The sequence below is a fragment of the Maylandia zebra genome, linkage group LG17 (genome assembly GCF_041146795.1).
Source record: "Maylandia zebra isolate NMK-2024a linkage group LG17, Mzebra_GT3a, whole genome shotgun sequence".
Classification (NCBI taxonomy): Eukaryota; Metazoa; Chordata; class Actinopteri; order Cichliformes; family Cichlidae; genus Maylandia; species Maylandia zebra.
In genome coordinates, this window is record NC_135183.1 from 2006297 (window position 1) to 2023823 (window position 17527).

The following is a 17527-nucleotide window of genomic DNA, read 5'->3' on the forward strand; positions in this document are numbered from 1 at the left end:
TATTCCAGAAACACGCTTCGCCGTTCCTATCAGCTGTTCGTAACACTTCCCACAGTGAAATGATGCACATGCTGTTTTCTTTGCAAATTTGCATCATAGGATTGTTTTTTGTTTTTCCTGCAGTATATAAAAATTGCTGCATCTCCAAAATAAAACTATGAAGACACTCAAAATAAATTTCCTGTTGTTGTAAACTATTTTTTGCAACTTTATTGTATTTAAAGTTTTGAGGGATAAACCTCTTAAATTTCTCCAAGTAGAAATATATGTAAACAAAACAAAAGCGATTTTCAATTTTTTTTGTAGTTTATTGCACTTTTTTGCAATTTATGTAATTACTATGGACTTAATGCATACATATTATTAAAATATGGGCTATAACAGTTGTATTGATGTATAGCAACTTGAAATGCTCCCACAAATGGCACTACAGCATGTAAAAAAAATAATATAAGCTCTGGTGGACTTGGTTCTATAGTAGGTCTTAAAGGGTTAAATAAATATCGTCAAATAATCGTGATCTCAATTTCAGTGAAAATAATCGTGATTATCATTTTTGCCATAATCGAGCAGCCCTACTTTGTAGATCCCCGTGGATCACCTCACCACCTCCATGTGGATTACAGTCTTCAATCCATTTCATCCTCTTAGCCAGTCGCTGTCTCTCATTTCCTGTCTGCATTCTACAACTGACAATGCTGAATGTAGGTCAGCTTATTTGAACTTGTTATCCAAATCAGTCCCTCTTGTCTTCATGACTAAAGCGAGTTATTGTTTTGGGGGTTTTTTTAGTTATTGTGCTTATGCCTGACTTCTCTTCTCTTCTGCCTTAGAGTTGACAGCCTTATAGTAAAGCAGTTATCTCCTGGGGTAGACAGTCAAATGTCTATAGCACAGGTGTCGAGGGCCGGTGTCCTGCAGGTTTTAAATGAGTCCTTGATCCAACACAGCTGATTTAAATGGCTAAATTACCTCCTCAATATGTCCTGAAGTTCTCCAGAGGCCTGGTAATGAACTAATCACTTGATTCAGGTGTGTTGACCCAGGGTGAGATCTAAAACCTGCAGGACACCGGCCCTCGAGGCCTGGAGTTCCCTACCCCTGGTCTATAGGTATGAGAGAGCAGAATGGGCCAGTTTTTTCCAAGTTTCTCTCCTTTGTATATTAGATGTTGCTTTAGTGATTGTTGTAAATGTTATCCCTGATGCACAATAGCGAGTATATTGCAGTATTGCAGTACCCATGAGAGCACTCTTAAATGCGTTGGCTTCAGGCTTGATGGTGCCCTTCACATCTGGTGAAGGGCACCATCAAGCAGAAGAAAGAGTCCTATCGGGCTTGGTTAGCTTGTAAGATTTTGGAGGCAGCTGGCAGGCTCCTGCAGTCCAAGTGGAACACAGCTCAGGTAGTCACTGGAAAAAAACTTGGGTGTAGGAAGACTTTGTTATGGGAAAAGAAAAAGACTTTGATCTGTCTCAAAGCAATTTTGGCAAACAGTCGGGTGACTTGGGAGAGGAAAACGGCGCTCTATTTACATGGTACATGGCGTGAGGTGCTACTGACCTCAAATGAGGATATAGTCGAGCCTCCTTAATCCAATTGAAATGTCTTCTATAGAAAAAGCAGAGTCTGGGTGGTCACTAGACAGCTTGTTGGTGGTAGGGTCCCTGGGGTGAGGTAGCCATGGTCTTTAAGGCCCTGGATGTTGTAGGGCTGTTTTGGTTGACATGCCTCTGCAGTGTCACCTGGAAACGTGGGGCAGTGCCTCTGGACTGACAGACTGGGATGTTGGGTCCCATCTTTAAGCAGTGAGACTGGAGACAGTGCTCTCAGGTGCAGCCTCAATGGGATGGTCTACATCAGGCTAAAGGAAAGAAGAGTCTATCTGTTAGTCGAATTAGGATTCAGGCAGAAAAACACAGTTTTCGTCCTGGTCACAGAATGCTGGACCAGCTCTTTATCCTCTTGAGGATATTGAAATGTGTGTGGAAACAAGGTGACCGGTCTACATGTATGTTATGGACATTCGAGCATGTCCCTCTGAGCATTCTGTCTGAGATGCTTCAGGAGTATGGAGTGTCCGGCCTGTTGCTACGAACCTTTCAGTCCTTGCACAGCTATTGAACTTGGTTCACACTGCGAGTCAGACTCATTCCTGGTGGGTAGTAGACTCCACCTTCTTATCAAAATTGTTATGGACAGAATTTCTAGACAAAGCCAAGTGAGTATGAAGCAGCATCAGTAAGAATTGGCACCTCCAAGTTTGAGACTATGGTTCAACCAGAAAAGAGTTAAGTGCCCACTCTGGATAAAGGACAAGTTGCTGCCTCAACTGGTATCTTAGAGTCTTGTTGGGCATTTGACAGTGATGACCCCTGGGGACCTCCTGAGTGAGGTGTGCCAGGCATATCCTACTGGGATGAGTAAAAATCACCAGTATTGGTTTGGCTTAGAAGAAAAGGTTTGATTTTGGAGGAAGTGTGGACATACCTGGTGATTGGGGATAGGGAGTAAGGGCTAAGGGCTTCTATTAGAGTAGAGTAACATTGACGCAGAGCTCCTGCCAAGAGCAGTTGAGGTCTCCCAACTGGAAGCAGTGGTAAAAGAGACACTTCTTTTGTTAACTTAATAAAAACAGGGATGTATGCATGTGAAGACTGGGATGCACAGAAGTGCTCACTAATAAACTCCTTTGTTACCCAGGAGGTGTCCAGGCATTGACAAAACAGTGTTCACCTGTCCCTTTAGCCTTTCCCAGTTCAAAGTTATGCCTTCAAAATGAGGAACGAGCCAGCTAGTTTCCAGAGGCTGATGGAGATAACATTGGGTGATCTCAGAGGTTGGACCTGCTTTTTGTACTTGGATGATTTTTTGATCTATTCTCCAACCAGAGAACAGCATTTTTTCATCTTTGGGCTATATTAGACAAATTAAGGCAGACAAAACTCACTGTTAAGATGAAAAAAGCCAGCTATTAGAAATGGCAGGCTGGTATCACAGGTTTGGTATCTCTCAGATTGCTGAGCCACTGAAGTGAAAAGGACCCAAAGTCCATTGGACTCCAGAATGTCAGCATTCCTTTGATGTCTGATATCTCAGGCCATCCCAACCCTGACCTAACCTTTGTGGTGTATACAGATCCCAGTGATGTTGGACTTGGAGTTGTGTTTGTGCAAACAAAGTAGATTATGCAGAGAAATTCTGGCCTATGGCCTGCATTTATTCCACTACAGAAAATGAGTGCTAACTGTAGTGTGGGCATTCAAGAAATGGAGATACCTGATCACTCCTCCTTGGTTTGGGTGTTCAAAACCTAAAAGGGATCTGCACAGTCACTTGCTGGATCCTGTATCTGCAGAAGTTCACCTTTACAGGTGAGTACAGTAAAATATAACACTGCTAAATGCTTTATCCAGAGCCCCTAGTGACCCTGCCAGCAATGAAACCCAGGTTGCCAGCATATTATCTGTTAAAGGGGAACCTCGCAAGCACATTTCATTATCAGATGAGGACATATGGAGAGCCAACCAGAATGATGCAAAAATACAAAAGATTTACCATGCTAAAATAGATGATGGGAATCTCACTGTGACTGAGGCTACCAAGTTCACCATCCTGGAAGACAAGGTCTACAGAGTCTTACAGCTTCAGGTTTGCATACCAGATTGTCTCTGGGAAACCCTTCTACAGTTGTTAGTTGATGACCCTACATTTGGCCACTTTGGCAGATACAAAGCCTAATAAAGGGTGCAAACATTGGTATACTGGCCAGGAATAGGTTTGGATTCGAAAAAGTATGTACAAAAGTCTCATGTCAGCCAGAAATAGAAGCCAGAAACCCGTAAGGTGGCGGGAAAACTGCTACAAATCCTAGTGACGAGGCCCTGGGAGATGTTTGAAGAATTCCCTTGGATGACTGACTAAACGTTTCTCCCAGTGAAAACGCTACATCCAGATAAACTGAATCAACCTTTTGGGATTTTGATTTCCTTCTTTTGGGTTCTCTTCGTGGATTAAAAACCCAAAGTGGGGTATTTTACATTCTATGATGTAGACTTGAATTGACAGAGGATTACCAAAATATAGAGATTTTTTTTCTTTGTGAATGAACTGAGTTAACTGGAACTGGGCTCAGCTAGCCAGAATTGAGAACAGTTATTTCTATTTGAGGTTTTTCATATATTGTTTTCCTTTATGAACCACTTGAGTGGTGTTGTTTTTTCTATTATATAGTATTTAATAATCTCTTTGAAAACATCTTTGATTGCATCTTCAGGAAAGCTCACTGCAGAGCTTCCAGGTGCACAAGTGTGAACTTGGTGTTATCTGCTTTGCAGTTCAGTCGCTCACAGAGATATTCTGTCCATTTGGTTTACTGAGCCAGTGCTACTGATTCTGCTAAGCTTTATGTTCTACTTCTGTATCTCATGTCCAACATAATTGGAACTGTGTCAGGACCACTTTTCAAACTAGGGTTGATATTTTATTTGGAGTAATGTGTTTGTAAAATCATATGCCTATTTTCTGGAACCTCCCAAAACATTCTTGCAAATTCTAAGGAGGGGAAAGAACCCATCTCTGCGTTTTCACCTGCATACATGACAAGCACACCAGACAAGCATCGAGTTTAGCAGCAATAGCCCTCACAGAACAAAGTAGGCATTAATATAACAGATATGGCATTGCTTAAGTCAGAAAAAGCATGGGGAAGCATCCTACAGAGTCACCAGCAAACAGTATCCTGCTATTTGTGAACAGCACGCCAAACGGGTATCCGTTTAGCTAAAACTGAGGTGGGCTGGCATTGAGCTCAGCTGATCTGGAGCATGACTCTGCAGCTTCAGGCCCAAGTTGTTTGATTTTTTGTTTGTTGATGCATTATTACCTTTTTATTTTCCCTTTCTCATTTGTCCAGGTGAAAACTTTGAGCAGAGTCCCCTGAAGAGGACATTCAAGTCCAAAGTTCTGGCACGTTATCCAGAAAATGTGGAGTGGAACCCATTCGACCAGGATGCTGTTAACATGGTATGTGGACTGTGATTTCTGGAGAAATGATAGGCAGAGGATAAAGGAGGCTATGGATTCTATCAAAATTACGGCGGGAAGAGCCCAATGGGATCATTTCTAGAGGAAATGGGGCAGATTAGTGGTTTTGGCCAGAGGCAGAGGAAGAAGCTTTTGAGGCTTTGATTTAAAACACAGTTGGGCCTCAAGGAATTGTGGGTAACAAAGCAATTAATACAAATCCCCTCCAAAAAGTTTTACATTTAAAGCTGTACTGACAGTGGCAGAGTTATGGTTTTGATTTAGGTCTTTTAAAATCTTGTCAAGAGAAGAGTTCCACACTGCCAAACAGTATTTGGGATAGAGATACCAGACATATATGAACAGATACGAATCACATGTAGATGAAGAAATAATAGATTTTTAAGTTTAGACATCTAGGAAGATCTATAGCAACACAACAGTTAAAAGGGACAGGCTATGTACTGAATATATAGCTTTACATTCTACCTGTGGCAAAGGTGATGCGCACACATGCAAATATGTGCCTTAAAGGGAGTTTCTACTCTGCAAATAAAATATTTTTAAAGTGCTTTCATATAAATAAATTACTAATTAGTGTAATCAGCTGCCTTTCGAGTGAATCTCTCATTTTATATGCAAAAGTAAACTTGATGATGGCAGTCCCTGCTCTGCTCTGAAGCATAGGTGAGCCCAACGTACTGGGCCGTCAGCTAGTTCTCCACCTGCTGCGAGCAGAAGAAATCCTACCATCTCCAACTGTAGTCCTAGACAGCAGAGATGGACCACATGTGACAGCAGGACAGGAATGAAGGAGACATGACCAGCACAGTGTTCGTGATGGAAACAAAGGCGTGTACTCTCCGTGTGGATAAAGAGTACACACCTTGTTTTCCACCTCACCCAGCACCACATCTTTTAAATAATTCAGCCGCGCATCTCTCCTTACATTGACATGGAAACAGTCCATTATGCAGCAGTGCAGCAGCTGAAACCTGATGATGCCATGTCAAGGGCATTTAATGACAGAAATATCATTCTTTCTTTTCCCATGTTTTCTGATCATTACAGCTCTTTAAATCATTATCATTATAGCCTTAAATCTCCTCTTCTACCTACATACCTCCATCATCTCTTCATCTTATTACCGTCTCACCGTCTGTGGAATCTAATCTCCTCCTCTTTAGGTTTCTGCTGGGAGGGAAAATCATATATTTGTAAATGGCAGGGAGGTTTGCCCACTTCTTATGGATATGGTCCTGTCAGTAAAGAGAATAAATACAACCAAATGAGTATTAGCCCATGTTCTGCAGGCACAGAAATCGCACACTTTTCAAAACTTTACATTACACTAATATATATACTAGTATACATATATACTGATATACTAGTATATATATTCCCATTCTTGCTCTTTAAGTTAAACCACATTTTACATACTAGATCTCTGATGTGTTGCAGTCTGTGAGCAGCAGTTTTCCTGTACCATAAACAATAAACCATGCACATAGGTTGAACTGCTGCTGTCCTCATTTCTTTTTCACATCAGTATTATAAACAGGAAGACATTTAAATTTGGTTGTTTTGTCCTTTAACTGCTACATCGTGGAGCTCATAAGTATATTGGCTCCTACATGAACAGCCACCCTGCACCGGTATCTCCTGTGTTGCTCCTCACTCACGTAGTTAGATGATTGTTACTGCTTCCTGGTTCATTCTGCAGGCTTGTACTGAAGCCTGGTTAATGCTTATTTGAGACAAGACTTGCCAGATGTCATCATTTATATCATTATCTTTCATTGCTGACTGAACTGCTCATTAAGAGCCATGGATAATCCAATCAGGCCTAAATATTTGTTTAGATGCCCGTCAGCACAGAGCACAATAAGGAAGAGAATTCAAAATGTCAACAAATCGTCAAAACAATTATTGTGGATAACAGTTTGTGTGCATGTACACATGCATGGACATGGTGACTTGAGACTTGTCTCCACAGTGTGTCCTTCGTCTCAGCAGCCAAGTAAACCTGATGATGGCAGTAACTGATAGAGTTTGGCTGTGAAAGCAACAAGTGATCAAGTAATCATATGACACGTGATTGCTATAGAGAGTTAGCAAATTTATTTAATAATTAATCTTCTCCTCATTTCTTGAAAATAGTGGATGTGTGGTATAAGATGCCATGAAAGACTTCCTCAGTGCCGTAGTTAACATATTCAGGTATTTTGTTTTGTCACAGCAACAAACAAATCAGTTCAATAAGGACAGATCATTAGAAAGAATCACAGAATACTCTGATGGTCTGTCTCGGCAAAACAGAACCCCAGCTGTAAAAAGGATTAGGTGAGGACCCCCTGGAGCCTAGACACCGTTGGTGGAGATGAAGGTGGCTTGAATGGAGCTTGAGTGATGAGATGGAGAGGTGGTGGGTTGCACAAAGACGCAGTGAGAGTACGTGGCATGAATGGAAGTGATGAAGCTCAGATTTAGCCGGCAGCACCTTGGAGCGGACAAATGTGAGGCCATAGATCTTCCTTATTGAACTCATTATAACAATAAAATGGAAAACAAAAGCATAAAACCGCAGAAATTCAAATTTGAGAATGGTCATGCAGAGAATCGCTGCCTTTTTCTTGTAAGATTTTCAGCTGTAGAATTAAATGTAAGCAGCATTTTTACCGGTGTTTGAAAATCCTATGAGATCTGGAAAAGTGAAAGATTATGGACACATAAAAAGATTCCAGCGTGAGTGAATCAGAACTGACGCGATGATTTCTGTTTGCCCTTTCTCTCCGCAGCTCTGTATGCCCAAAGGTTTGTCATTCAGGACACAGGCAGACCAGCGCGAGCCTCAGTTCCACTCCTTCATCATCACCAAGGAGGATGGATCTCGAACATATGGTTTCGTTCACACCTTTTATGAGGAGGTGACCAGCCCACAGATCTGCTCTGCCATGCAGACTCTCTACCAGATGCACAATGCCGAGCAAACAAATGCCGCTTCTTCCTCCTCCTCTTCTTCCTCCAGCATGGACTCACTAGCCAGCAGTTTAGATGATGGTTACTCCCCCACCTCATCATCCTCATCATCTTTATCTCGTGCAGCAGGGAGCTATGACTCGTCACGGGACACGCTCTATGTGTCCAAAGCCTTGTGTCTGATCACGCCTATGCCCTTCATGCACGCCTGCCGGCGCTTCCTTGCACAGATGCACTCTGCTGTCATAGCTGCAACCGCACCCCCCTTGCCACTGGAGAGCTACGTTTACAACATCCTGTACGAGGTGCCGCTGCCTGCTCTGGGGCGTTCACTCAAATTCCACGGCATATACGAATCCATTGTCTGCCAAAGGCCGGGACCAGGAGAGCTTCCCCTGGCCGACTTCCCCCTGGCAGAGGCCTTTTCTCTGCTAGGCGTGGAAAACCTGGTGCAGGTGTTCACCTGCACCTTGCTGGAGATGCAGATTCTGCTGTACTCACAGGGTAAGTACATTCTACACATGCTGTTGGATTTCTGGTGCTATTACACTTTGAATTGGTTCTGCATACAGAATACAAACAGGCTGTGTCACCTATACCACACATTGTTAGATAGTTCCATTAACCTATTCTCTAAACATGCTTCCAACATGGTTTCAATGGACATTTTAACATGTTATAGGACCTGGAGAGTCATTGATAAGTTAAATGTCCAGTCATCAGCTTCAGTTTACCTTATTTTAGTAATATCTTATGTTGCCTTATGAACAATTGTTACACTACTGTAACATTATACAGTAGTGGGAAAAATGTTTGCCGCCTTCCTGATTTCCTATTTTTTCTATGTTAGTAACACTTAAATGTTTCTAAATTTCTAAATGAAGGTTTATTATTATTAAAGGGGAAGAAATCCAACCCTGCACAGCCCTGTGTGGAAAGTGGGAAAATACTTTCAATTCAATTCAATTTTATTTATATGGCACCAAATCACAACAACAGTCACCTCAAGGGGCTTTATATTGTAAGGTAGACCCTACAATAATACATGCAGACAACAATCATATGACCACCTATGATCAAGCACTTTGGCAACAGTGGGAAGGAAAAACTCCCTTTTAACAGGAAGAAACCTCCAGCAGAACCAGGCTCAGGGAGGGGCGGGGCCATCTGCTGCAAGTAGCCAGGACCAGTAGCAAAGGTAACTTTGTGGACTCACAAGACAAAAGTTGAACTTTTTGGAAGGCGTGTGTCACACTGCATAATGCAGCGTTTCAGAAAAGGGACATAGCAGCAGTAAAAGATGGTGGTGGTCGTGTGATGGGGCTGTTTTGTTGCATCAGGACCTGGAAGACTTGCTGTGGTCCCTAGCTTTTGGTCACTGTAAGATGATGGCACATTTTCATTTTTAATCATTGTTATGTTGCCAGTTTGTGGGTAGCTAACATATGATCAGCATATTTTGGTTTCATTTCCAAAATTGGGACAATTCAGCGTCCTGGGTGCCGGCGGAGTTAAATTATGTTAAAGATGCATCTGTCTTGGCAGTAGTTGGATCTCCACTCCACAGCCATCTGATAATCTGCTGGTCTGGCACACTGTGAGGATATGGGCTCAGATGACAAAACACTTCTGTCTGACTGATTTGTCTTGTTTGAGTCCAATGCATCAAATGACCCTTTCTAACCATCTACAAGCAATCCTGTATTTCAAGATTGGCGTGGACGGAGCACTAGGTGCTTTAATGATTTGTTCACTGATAATAACTTAGCATCTTTTATGAAACTCTCTGAAAATTCACATTTATTCAGGCGTCTTCAGATTAGACACTTTCTTCAGTCTTAGATGTCGAACTTTCCTGAGGTACTTTGAAGACGGCAGATATGTTCCTAACTTTGCGTCCAACTCAGAAAGGGTTAATATCTGCTATCTGTCACATGCTGGTGGGCATTAAAGGCCCTTCGATTGTCAGGCATTAAACTGCTTGTGAGCAGGACTTAAGCATGTCTCTGTCTGAGGATATGTGAGATTCAATATTTAAGTTGATAAATTCAGCATCCTTCTGTCCCGACCCACTCGCACTGGCTGAGAGATCTGATGTCCTGTCTAAGCCTGGAAAAGATCTGTTCTGATTAGCGATACCAGCAAAACATACAAACAGCTGTGAGGGTCCTTGCTGAAATATTTGCAAATCTCCAGGCCCTGAGTTCATCACTGCTCTATGAGCCTGCATGTAGATATTCATTTGTTTATTCTTATATATTCTTATTCTATATTATTTTTTCTACATATATATTTCTCTATTTAACTGCCACCTTAACAATAACTAAGTTTAGCTCTGTTCTTTCTTAGAATCTAAGACCTCATTGCAATATGCTTTTTTCCCCTTTCACAACCTCTGCGATGTTTTCTTTTTTATTGTGCTTGTTATTAATGTGTGTGTATTCTGTTTGGTTAACCTCAATAAAAATATTTGAGAAAAAAATGAAATCAAATTCAATTAATCAACTTCAGAGGTTTCAGTGGATACATTTTTGTCTTCACTCTATTATGCTATGACGTCGTTTCTTACTTTGAGGCCTTTTAGCCACTGGAAGCTATTGTAAGGCTTTCTGTCTGGTTGCCAGAAGTTGTGGATGTCTGTGGAGAAAATTTGTTTCAGAATCAGAATACTTTATTCATCCCGAGGGAAATTAGGGTTACAGCAGGCAGCACGCTAATGGCGCATGCGCACTCACAAAGGAACCTTCTGACCAACTTTACACAAACATCACATTGGGCAGACATGTCAGAAGGTAGGCTGATAGGAAAAAACAACGAAAATACACTACATGAGGTAAGAGGAGGAGAAAAAAACTCCACTCAGACTGAGCTCCTAGTGGGAGAAATTCAAATTCAAATTCAAATTTTATTTGTCACGTACACAGTCATACACAGTACGATATGTAGTGAAATGCTTGGACAACTGCTCGTGACCTAAAGAAAACAAAAAAGGAAAAGGCTATGAATAAGATAGGAAATAAATATGAAAAATTAAAAAGGGTAAATTTAACTAGGAAGGAATAAAATATAAATTAAGGTTAAAAATGAAATAACTGTACAACACAAATTAGAATGAAGGGTAAATTTAACTGGGAAGAATAAGATAAAGATAAATATATAAATTAAAGTTGAAAATAAAATAACTGTACAACAAAATACACAATATAGAACTATATAACACTGTAGGAACACTAAAATCCCTAAATGTAAACCGCGTATCATCTGTAAAAGAAATTTTAAAATATTTAATGAGCAAGCGTTTCATTATGACTTGTCTATGGTAAATTGGGAAAACTTGAGTCTGATACCAGACATCCATCTGGCTTGGGCTTATTTTAAAGAAATTTTTATGAAGATTTTAAATAAGCATGCACCTGCCAAAAAATTTAGGGTCAAGGGACGGGAGAACCCTTGGTTTTCATCGGAATTATTAGAGTCCATCCATCAGCGTAACGTGGCATGGGCAAAAGCTAGGAAAAACGATTCCCTGACTGACTGGTTAGACTTCAGGAAATTAAGAAACAAATGCACGACACTTATCAAGAAGGCTAAGTCAGAATATTATTTATCTGTTACTACAGAAAACCTCAATAACCCTCAGAAATTTTGGAAAGTAATTAAGTCCTTATCTATAAATAAAATATCACAGGCTCTTCCAAAATTCATTTTAAAAGATTCTGTCCCAGTTTATGACAGAACTGAGGTCTTAAACAGCTTTAACAAGCACTTTGTAGCTACTGGTTTTTTATTTAACTCTGTTGGAGCAGCCCCCATGATTCCCTGCACAGAACCCCAAACATATATTGGGGAGCTTTTTGATTTTTCTCCTTTTTCTGTCCAGGAAGTGCATAAAGCTCTTAAAGCCTTAGATCACAGGAAACCCCCAGGGCCAGACTTAATAGAGCCCTATTTTCTGAAAATAGCAGCTGATTACATTGCACAACCTCTTACGATCCTTTTTAATCTTTCAATCCAAAATAAAGAAATTCCACTTGTTTGGAAGTCTGCTTTTGTTACACCAATATTAAAAGGAGGCGACCCGGCCATTTTGACTAATTACAGGCCAATATCAAACTTGTGTGTTTTGGCAAAAGTCCTTGAGTCTCTCGTCAGTGAGCAATTAAAAGAGTTCTTGTACTCTAATGAAGTTCTTTCAAAACTACAATCTGGGTTCAGAAAACAGCATAGTGCTGTCACAGCTGCCACAAAAGTGATAAATGACATACTTGTTGCTCTTGATAAAAAACAGCACTGTGCTTCTCTCTTTATTGACCTGTCAAAAGCTTTCGACACTGTGGATCACGCCATTTTAAAGCATAGGCTTCTTTCTTTGGGGCTGTCTAGACATGTTGTCTCCTGGTTTACTAATTATTTGAGTGACAGGACTCAATGCATTAAATGTGAAAATCTGTGCTCAGAACTTTTGAATATTCACACTGGGGTGCCACAGGGTTCAATTTTAGGACCTCTGCTGTTCACCATGTATATAAATGATTTGGGACAAAATGTGTCCAATGCTAGTATGCATTTTTATGCTGATGACACAGTTATTTATTCCTTTGGCTCAAACTTTGAAAAGGCAATAGAATCGTTGCAGAAAGCTTTTGACGTGGTTCAGCACACACTTCTGGAGCTGAAATTGGTTCTCAATGCTGAAAAGACAAAGCTAATGTTGTTCTCAAACATGAAGAGATTTCCTCAAACTGTCCCCTTGGTGTCCACTCTTGAGGGAAACCTCATAGAAGTGGTGCATACGTATAAATATCTTGGCTTTTTAATTGATGATTCTCTGACCTTTAAACCTCACATAGACAATCTTGTGAAAAAACTCAAACTAAAATTGGGATTTTTCTTTCGAAACAAATTTTGCTTTTCTTTTGAGACAAAAAAGCGTCTTGTAAATGCTACATTTTTATCTGTTTTAGATTATGGTGATCTGCTGTACATGAATGCTTCCGCCCAGTGTCTTCATAAGATTGACTCAGTTTATCATGCCTCCTTACGATTTATTACAAACTGTAGGGCCTTGACCCATTGTTGTGATCTGTACGCTCGAGTGGGATGGCCTTCGTTGTCCTCCAGGAGGTTTGCTCACTGGTGCATCTTTATTTATAAGGCCCTGCTTGGACAAATGCCCACCTACATTTGCGATCTGCTCACACGGAGAAGTACTGTTTCTTACAGCCTGCGTTCAAGCGATCTTTTATTGCTCAATGTTCCATTTGCCAGAACTGAACTGGGAAAGAGGGCTTTTACTTATGCTGCCCCTTTCACATGGAACATGATGCAAAAAGACTGGAAGATAGCAGATCTTATTTCATTAAATGCTTTTAAGTCCAGATTGAGAGAGCCAGAGAAAAATGTTTTTAAAATGTAATTGTTATTTATAATATGTATGTAACTTTGTAATTTCAACGTGTTGTCGCCTCTTGGCCAGGACTCCCTTGCAAAAGAGGTTTTTAATCTCAATGGGACTTTTCCTGGTTAAATAAAGGTTAATAATAATAATATAAGAATGTATGAAGAAATATAAATAAATAAATAAATATATACACAATAACAGCAGCTGTACAAGTATTAACTGGAAATGAAGAATATAGTGACCAGTGTTGTGCAAAACCAAAGTCCAGAAAGTCCAGTGTGTGTGTAAGAACCATATGTGTGGGTCAGTACTGTGTGGTGGTGTGATTGAGAGACCGTATCGCCTGCAGGAAGAAGCTCCTCCTCAGTCTCTCTGTGTTGGTCTTCAGGGAGCGGAATCGCTTTCCTGACCTCAGCAGAGAGAACAGTCTGTTGTTGGGATGGCTGAGGTCCTTCACCATCTTCCTGGCCTTGGTCCAGCACCGCCTGCTGTAGATTGAGTGCAGGTCAGGGAGCTCGGAGCGGATGGTGCGCTCAGCTGACCGCACAACCCTCTGTAGAGCTCGTCTGTCCTGCATGGTGCTGTTCCCGAACCAGGTTAAGATGTTTCCCGTCAGGATGCTCTCTATGGTGCACGAGTAAAAGTTCCTGAGCACCTTGGAGGGCAGTTGGAAGTCTCTCAAGCGTCTGAGGTGGTAGAGACGCTGTCGGGCCTTTTTCACCACGGTGTTGATGTGACAGGACCATGACAGGTCCTGCGTGATGTGAACTCCGAGGTATTTGAAGCTGTCCACTCTCTCCACTGGGCACTCGTTGATGACGGGGGTCTGGTAGTTCCTCTCCTGCTTAGTGCTGAAGTCCACTATCAGCTCCTTTGTCTTACTGACGTTTAGAAGGAGGTTGTTCCTCTGGCACCAGTTCTCCAGAACAGTTTGATAACAGAAAAGAAAACATACTGTTCCTGTTTTCTATACTTTGAAGCGGAGAAGCATTAGAAACTTGTAAAGTAAAAACTCAGATGAAAACAGAGAACACTGTAATGAGGCTTTATGTGCATATCACACTCAGATACACAGTGATCAGATTTTCCTGCTTCTAGGATTCCTTTCATTTATTATTGACAGCTGCAGTGAGACGCAGTTCCTCACTGTGTTAGAGTATTAGAGCCAAATGCAGAGAATCTAGTGTGTAGACTGAGATCATTATTTGTCCTACATTCCTCAGTCATACTCTTTTGCAGTTTCAGTGCAGCTTCAGCACTCTCTCTGCAGCTTGTTTATCTTCTGTGCATGATGAGTCATGCAAAAAGAAGCTGTTAGCTCATATACCAGACCTTCAACTCCAAATCAAAAAACGCCAGTTTTAAAGGCGGCATTCATAACAACCATCAGAAACTACCTCTAGGAGGTCCAGGTTCTCTGTAGGCACGTAGAAATCGCTCGTGTAAATAAATGAAGAGGAAAACCCTTTTTTAGTTTGTGAGTCACGTTTGATTAAATGGGATTCTGATAAATGTCGTAAGGAGTTATCTGTCCAGACAGAACAAACTCTGCTGAAAGAGGGACATTTAACTTCTCAACTTTGAGGCAAGCAATTGAAGTGGGCATCAATGAGAGTGACCAAAAACTCGACTCCCTCACTATAGATGTCAAAGTTGTCCCAGTGATCCTTTCTACATCTGTAAAATCTTGTCTGGTTCCATTGTTCTGGCATCTTCACTCTCTGGATCTGATCACGCACCTCACTGTGTATTGTTCTTAGTAAAGAAAAGGTTTTTCAACACATTTTAGTGTGAGCTTGTTAGTAAAGATGATTCTTGTGGCCCTTCCGAGTCACATTTATTCTGCAAAGGAGATTTGCTGCGAGAACGTGAGGTTTGCATTTAAAATGTTTGCATTACAAAAAAAATTATATTAAAGTGTCAAATGACATATATGATAAAACATTAATAGCTGCAAAGACGGTGTGCTTAACCGACTGAGTTAATGATGTCAGACTTTAACAAGCACTGAAGCTTTTGCTCCAAATTAAAGGCAAATAAAAACCTTTTCATCTGTGCAGTCATGAAGACACTATAACTGTAATCACACTCTTGGCATATGTCAACGTGATTTCCTTGTTTCAGCATGTTCTGAGGTTACCGTCAAAGTCAATTTAGGTCAACAAACTTTCTTACAGAATACAAATTCACGAGTGCAAATTCCAGAAAGACTGTGTGTTTAAGCTGCAGTTGAACTGCTACATTTAATGTTAGCTTAAGTTTAATATGCTTATAGGTACTTTTGTTTCTGCCACAAGTTTAAAATCAAGGATTTGAAATCATGAATTAGGCCGGTTTCTGCAATTACTTTCTTTGAAAATCCACAATAATACTCAATAATACAAACTGATTAAAAATGAGCATATTCCTCGTCTTTTTACATTCTGCACAGATTACACAAACACGAGTGATCAAAAAAAGTTGAGTAATTATGTGCGTACAGAAATATACCAACTTCATATGTAATGGCGCTGTAGGCAGGGAAACATGGAACAGTGCTACACGTTAATGAGCTGCTGTCCTGCCGTGTCGTTATTGATTGTGTTAATAATAAGCTAGCCGTTATTATTAAGCACTGTGGCATGGCGGTTAGCACTGTCGGCTCACAGCAAGAAGATCCTGAGTTCAATTCCACTATCAGGGGTCTTACTGTGTGAAGGTTGTGTGTCTCCACGTGCTCCAGCTTCCTCTCACAGTCCAAAGACATGCAGTTAGAGAACGGAAGGATTAGTCAAGATTCTTTATTCGTCACATGCAGTGAAAGTGTTTAATAATGTTCACATTCCTACTCAGAGTCTCTGACTTTGGCAACCACTCAAAGAAAGAAAAAAATGTGTAGATGCTAAAAAACTTCCAGCAGCAGAAGGTCGGTGGATCAATCACAGGCCAAAGATGGAACCACTGACCTCACTGGATGTTGATGGGACCACTGCAGGAGATTCACAGGTGTTTTGTAGATACACCTTAAGAATCTGTCTGCAGTTATTCTCTATATACAGAAATTGCTTGAACTGCTTAAAAAGCATCAGACAGAGCCAGGTGCCTGTGTGCACTAACACTGCACTGATGCAAATGTCATTTCCTGTCCTGACCTTCACAAGAACTGTTAGTCTGTTTGCTGTTTAAGGTGCATCGTATGCGTTTATCCAGAGCAGTCGGCCGGCGTTTTCACACAGTGTGATTAATCAGCGTGTTTGACTTGTCATGGGATGACAACTTGCTTCCTGACAGTAACAGCTGTTTACCACAGACTTGCTCACTTCTTGCCTTGTGAGACTGAGCTGCTGGTCTTTATCAGGCCCTAATGCACCGTTACAGTTTCACAATGACTTGACCTGTTTCGTCTTGTTTTTCAGTTCTATAACAACAACAGCAACCCTGAGCCCTGTCACTGCTGGGGCTTTCCAAAATATATCTGAAGGTGCCTCGAGTTAGCAAGTTTAAAGTCTGTCAGTGTGAGTAAAGGGAAGAGGAGGGAATTTATGAGATACTGCACCTCACCACTTAATTCAGATTAGAACAGCAAGTGTTGATGACTAAAGTAGAACAGCTGAACTTGTTATTTTAAAGCTAAAGAGAGCAAATAGGATGAGACATGCTGCAACATTAAGAAACAGGAGTGTTTCTGTGAGATTTGCTTGCTGTGTTCCCCACACAAAGGAGAAACTTTGAACATGTACAGACATATGAAAAATATGCTCACACGCCTACAGGTAGGAGCTTCAAAACCTGGCTTGTCTCTTTCCCACAAAAACATTTATTAATTACTCAGATTTTCACTTTGAGAATGCGTCCTTATGCCTCATTCACCCCTAAATTTAACACTCGCCTCGGATGGATCGGAGAGCAACTTGGGGTTAATATTGCCAAAGGCAATCCCCGTCTGCAGACTGGAGCAGACGGGGATCAAACCACCAGTCTTCTGATTAGTAGTAGCTCAACTTCCTGAGCTACAGCCAACCTGTAAATCGTGCTTTGATTAAGTGCAGTTATTTTAGATTTGCATGAAAGGTAATCTTCATATATGTGTTATAATGCAGTTTAAAAAGTAGGCCCAAACCTGAGCACTGCGCCAACTTAGCC

The 17527-nt window shown here is 41.0% G+C and overlaps 1 protein-coding gene across 9 annotated transcripts in view; it reads left to right on the plus strand.

The window, feature by feature from the left end:
• LOC101464200 (DENN domain-containing protein 5B) overlaps positions 1–17527 on the plus strand; it is an 81779-nt gene that overhangs the window by 35147 nt on the left and 29105 nt on the right. For all 9 annotated transcript variants that reach the window (XM_076875943.1, XM_023154000.3, XM_014410950.4 and 6 more), the window contains 2 exons: positions 4916–5025; positions 7824–8508. In XM_076875943.1, coding sequence (XP_076732058.1) covers positions 4916–5025; positions 7824–8508 — 795 coding nt within the window. The remainder of the gene's footprint in view (positions 1–4915; positions 5026–7823; positions 8509–17527) is intronic.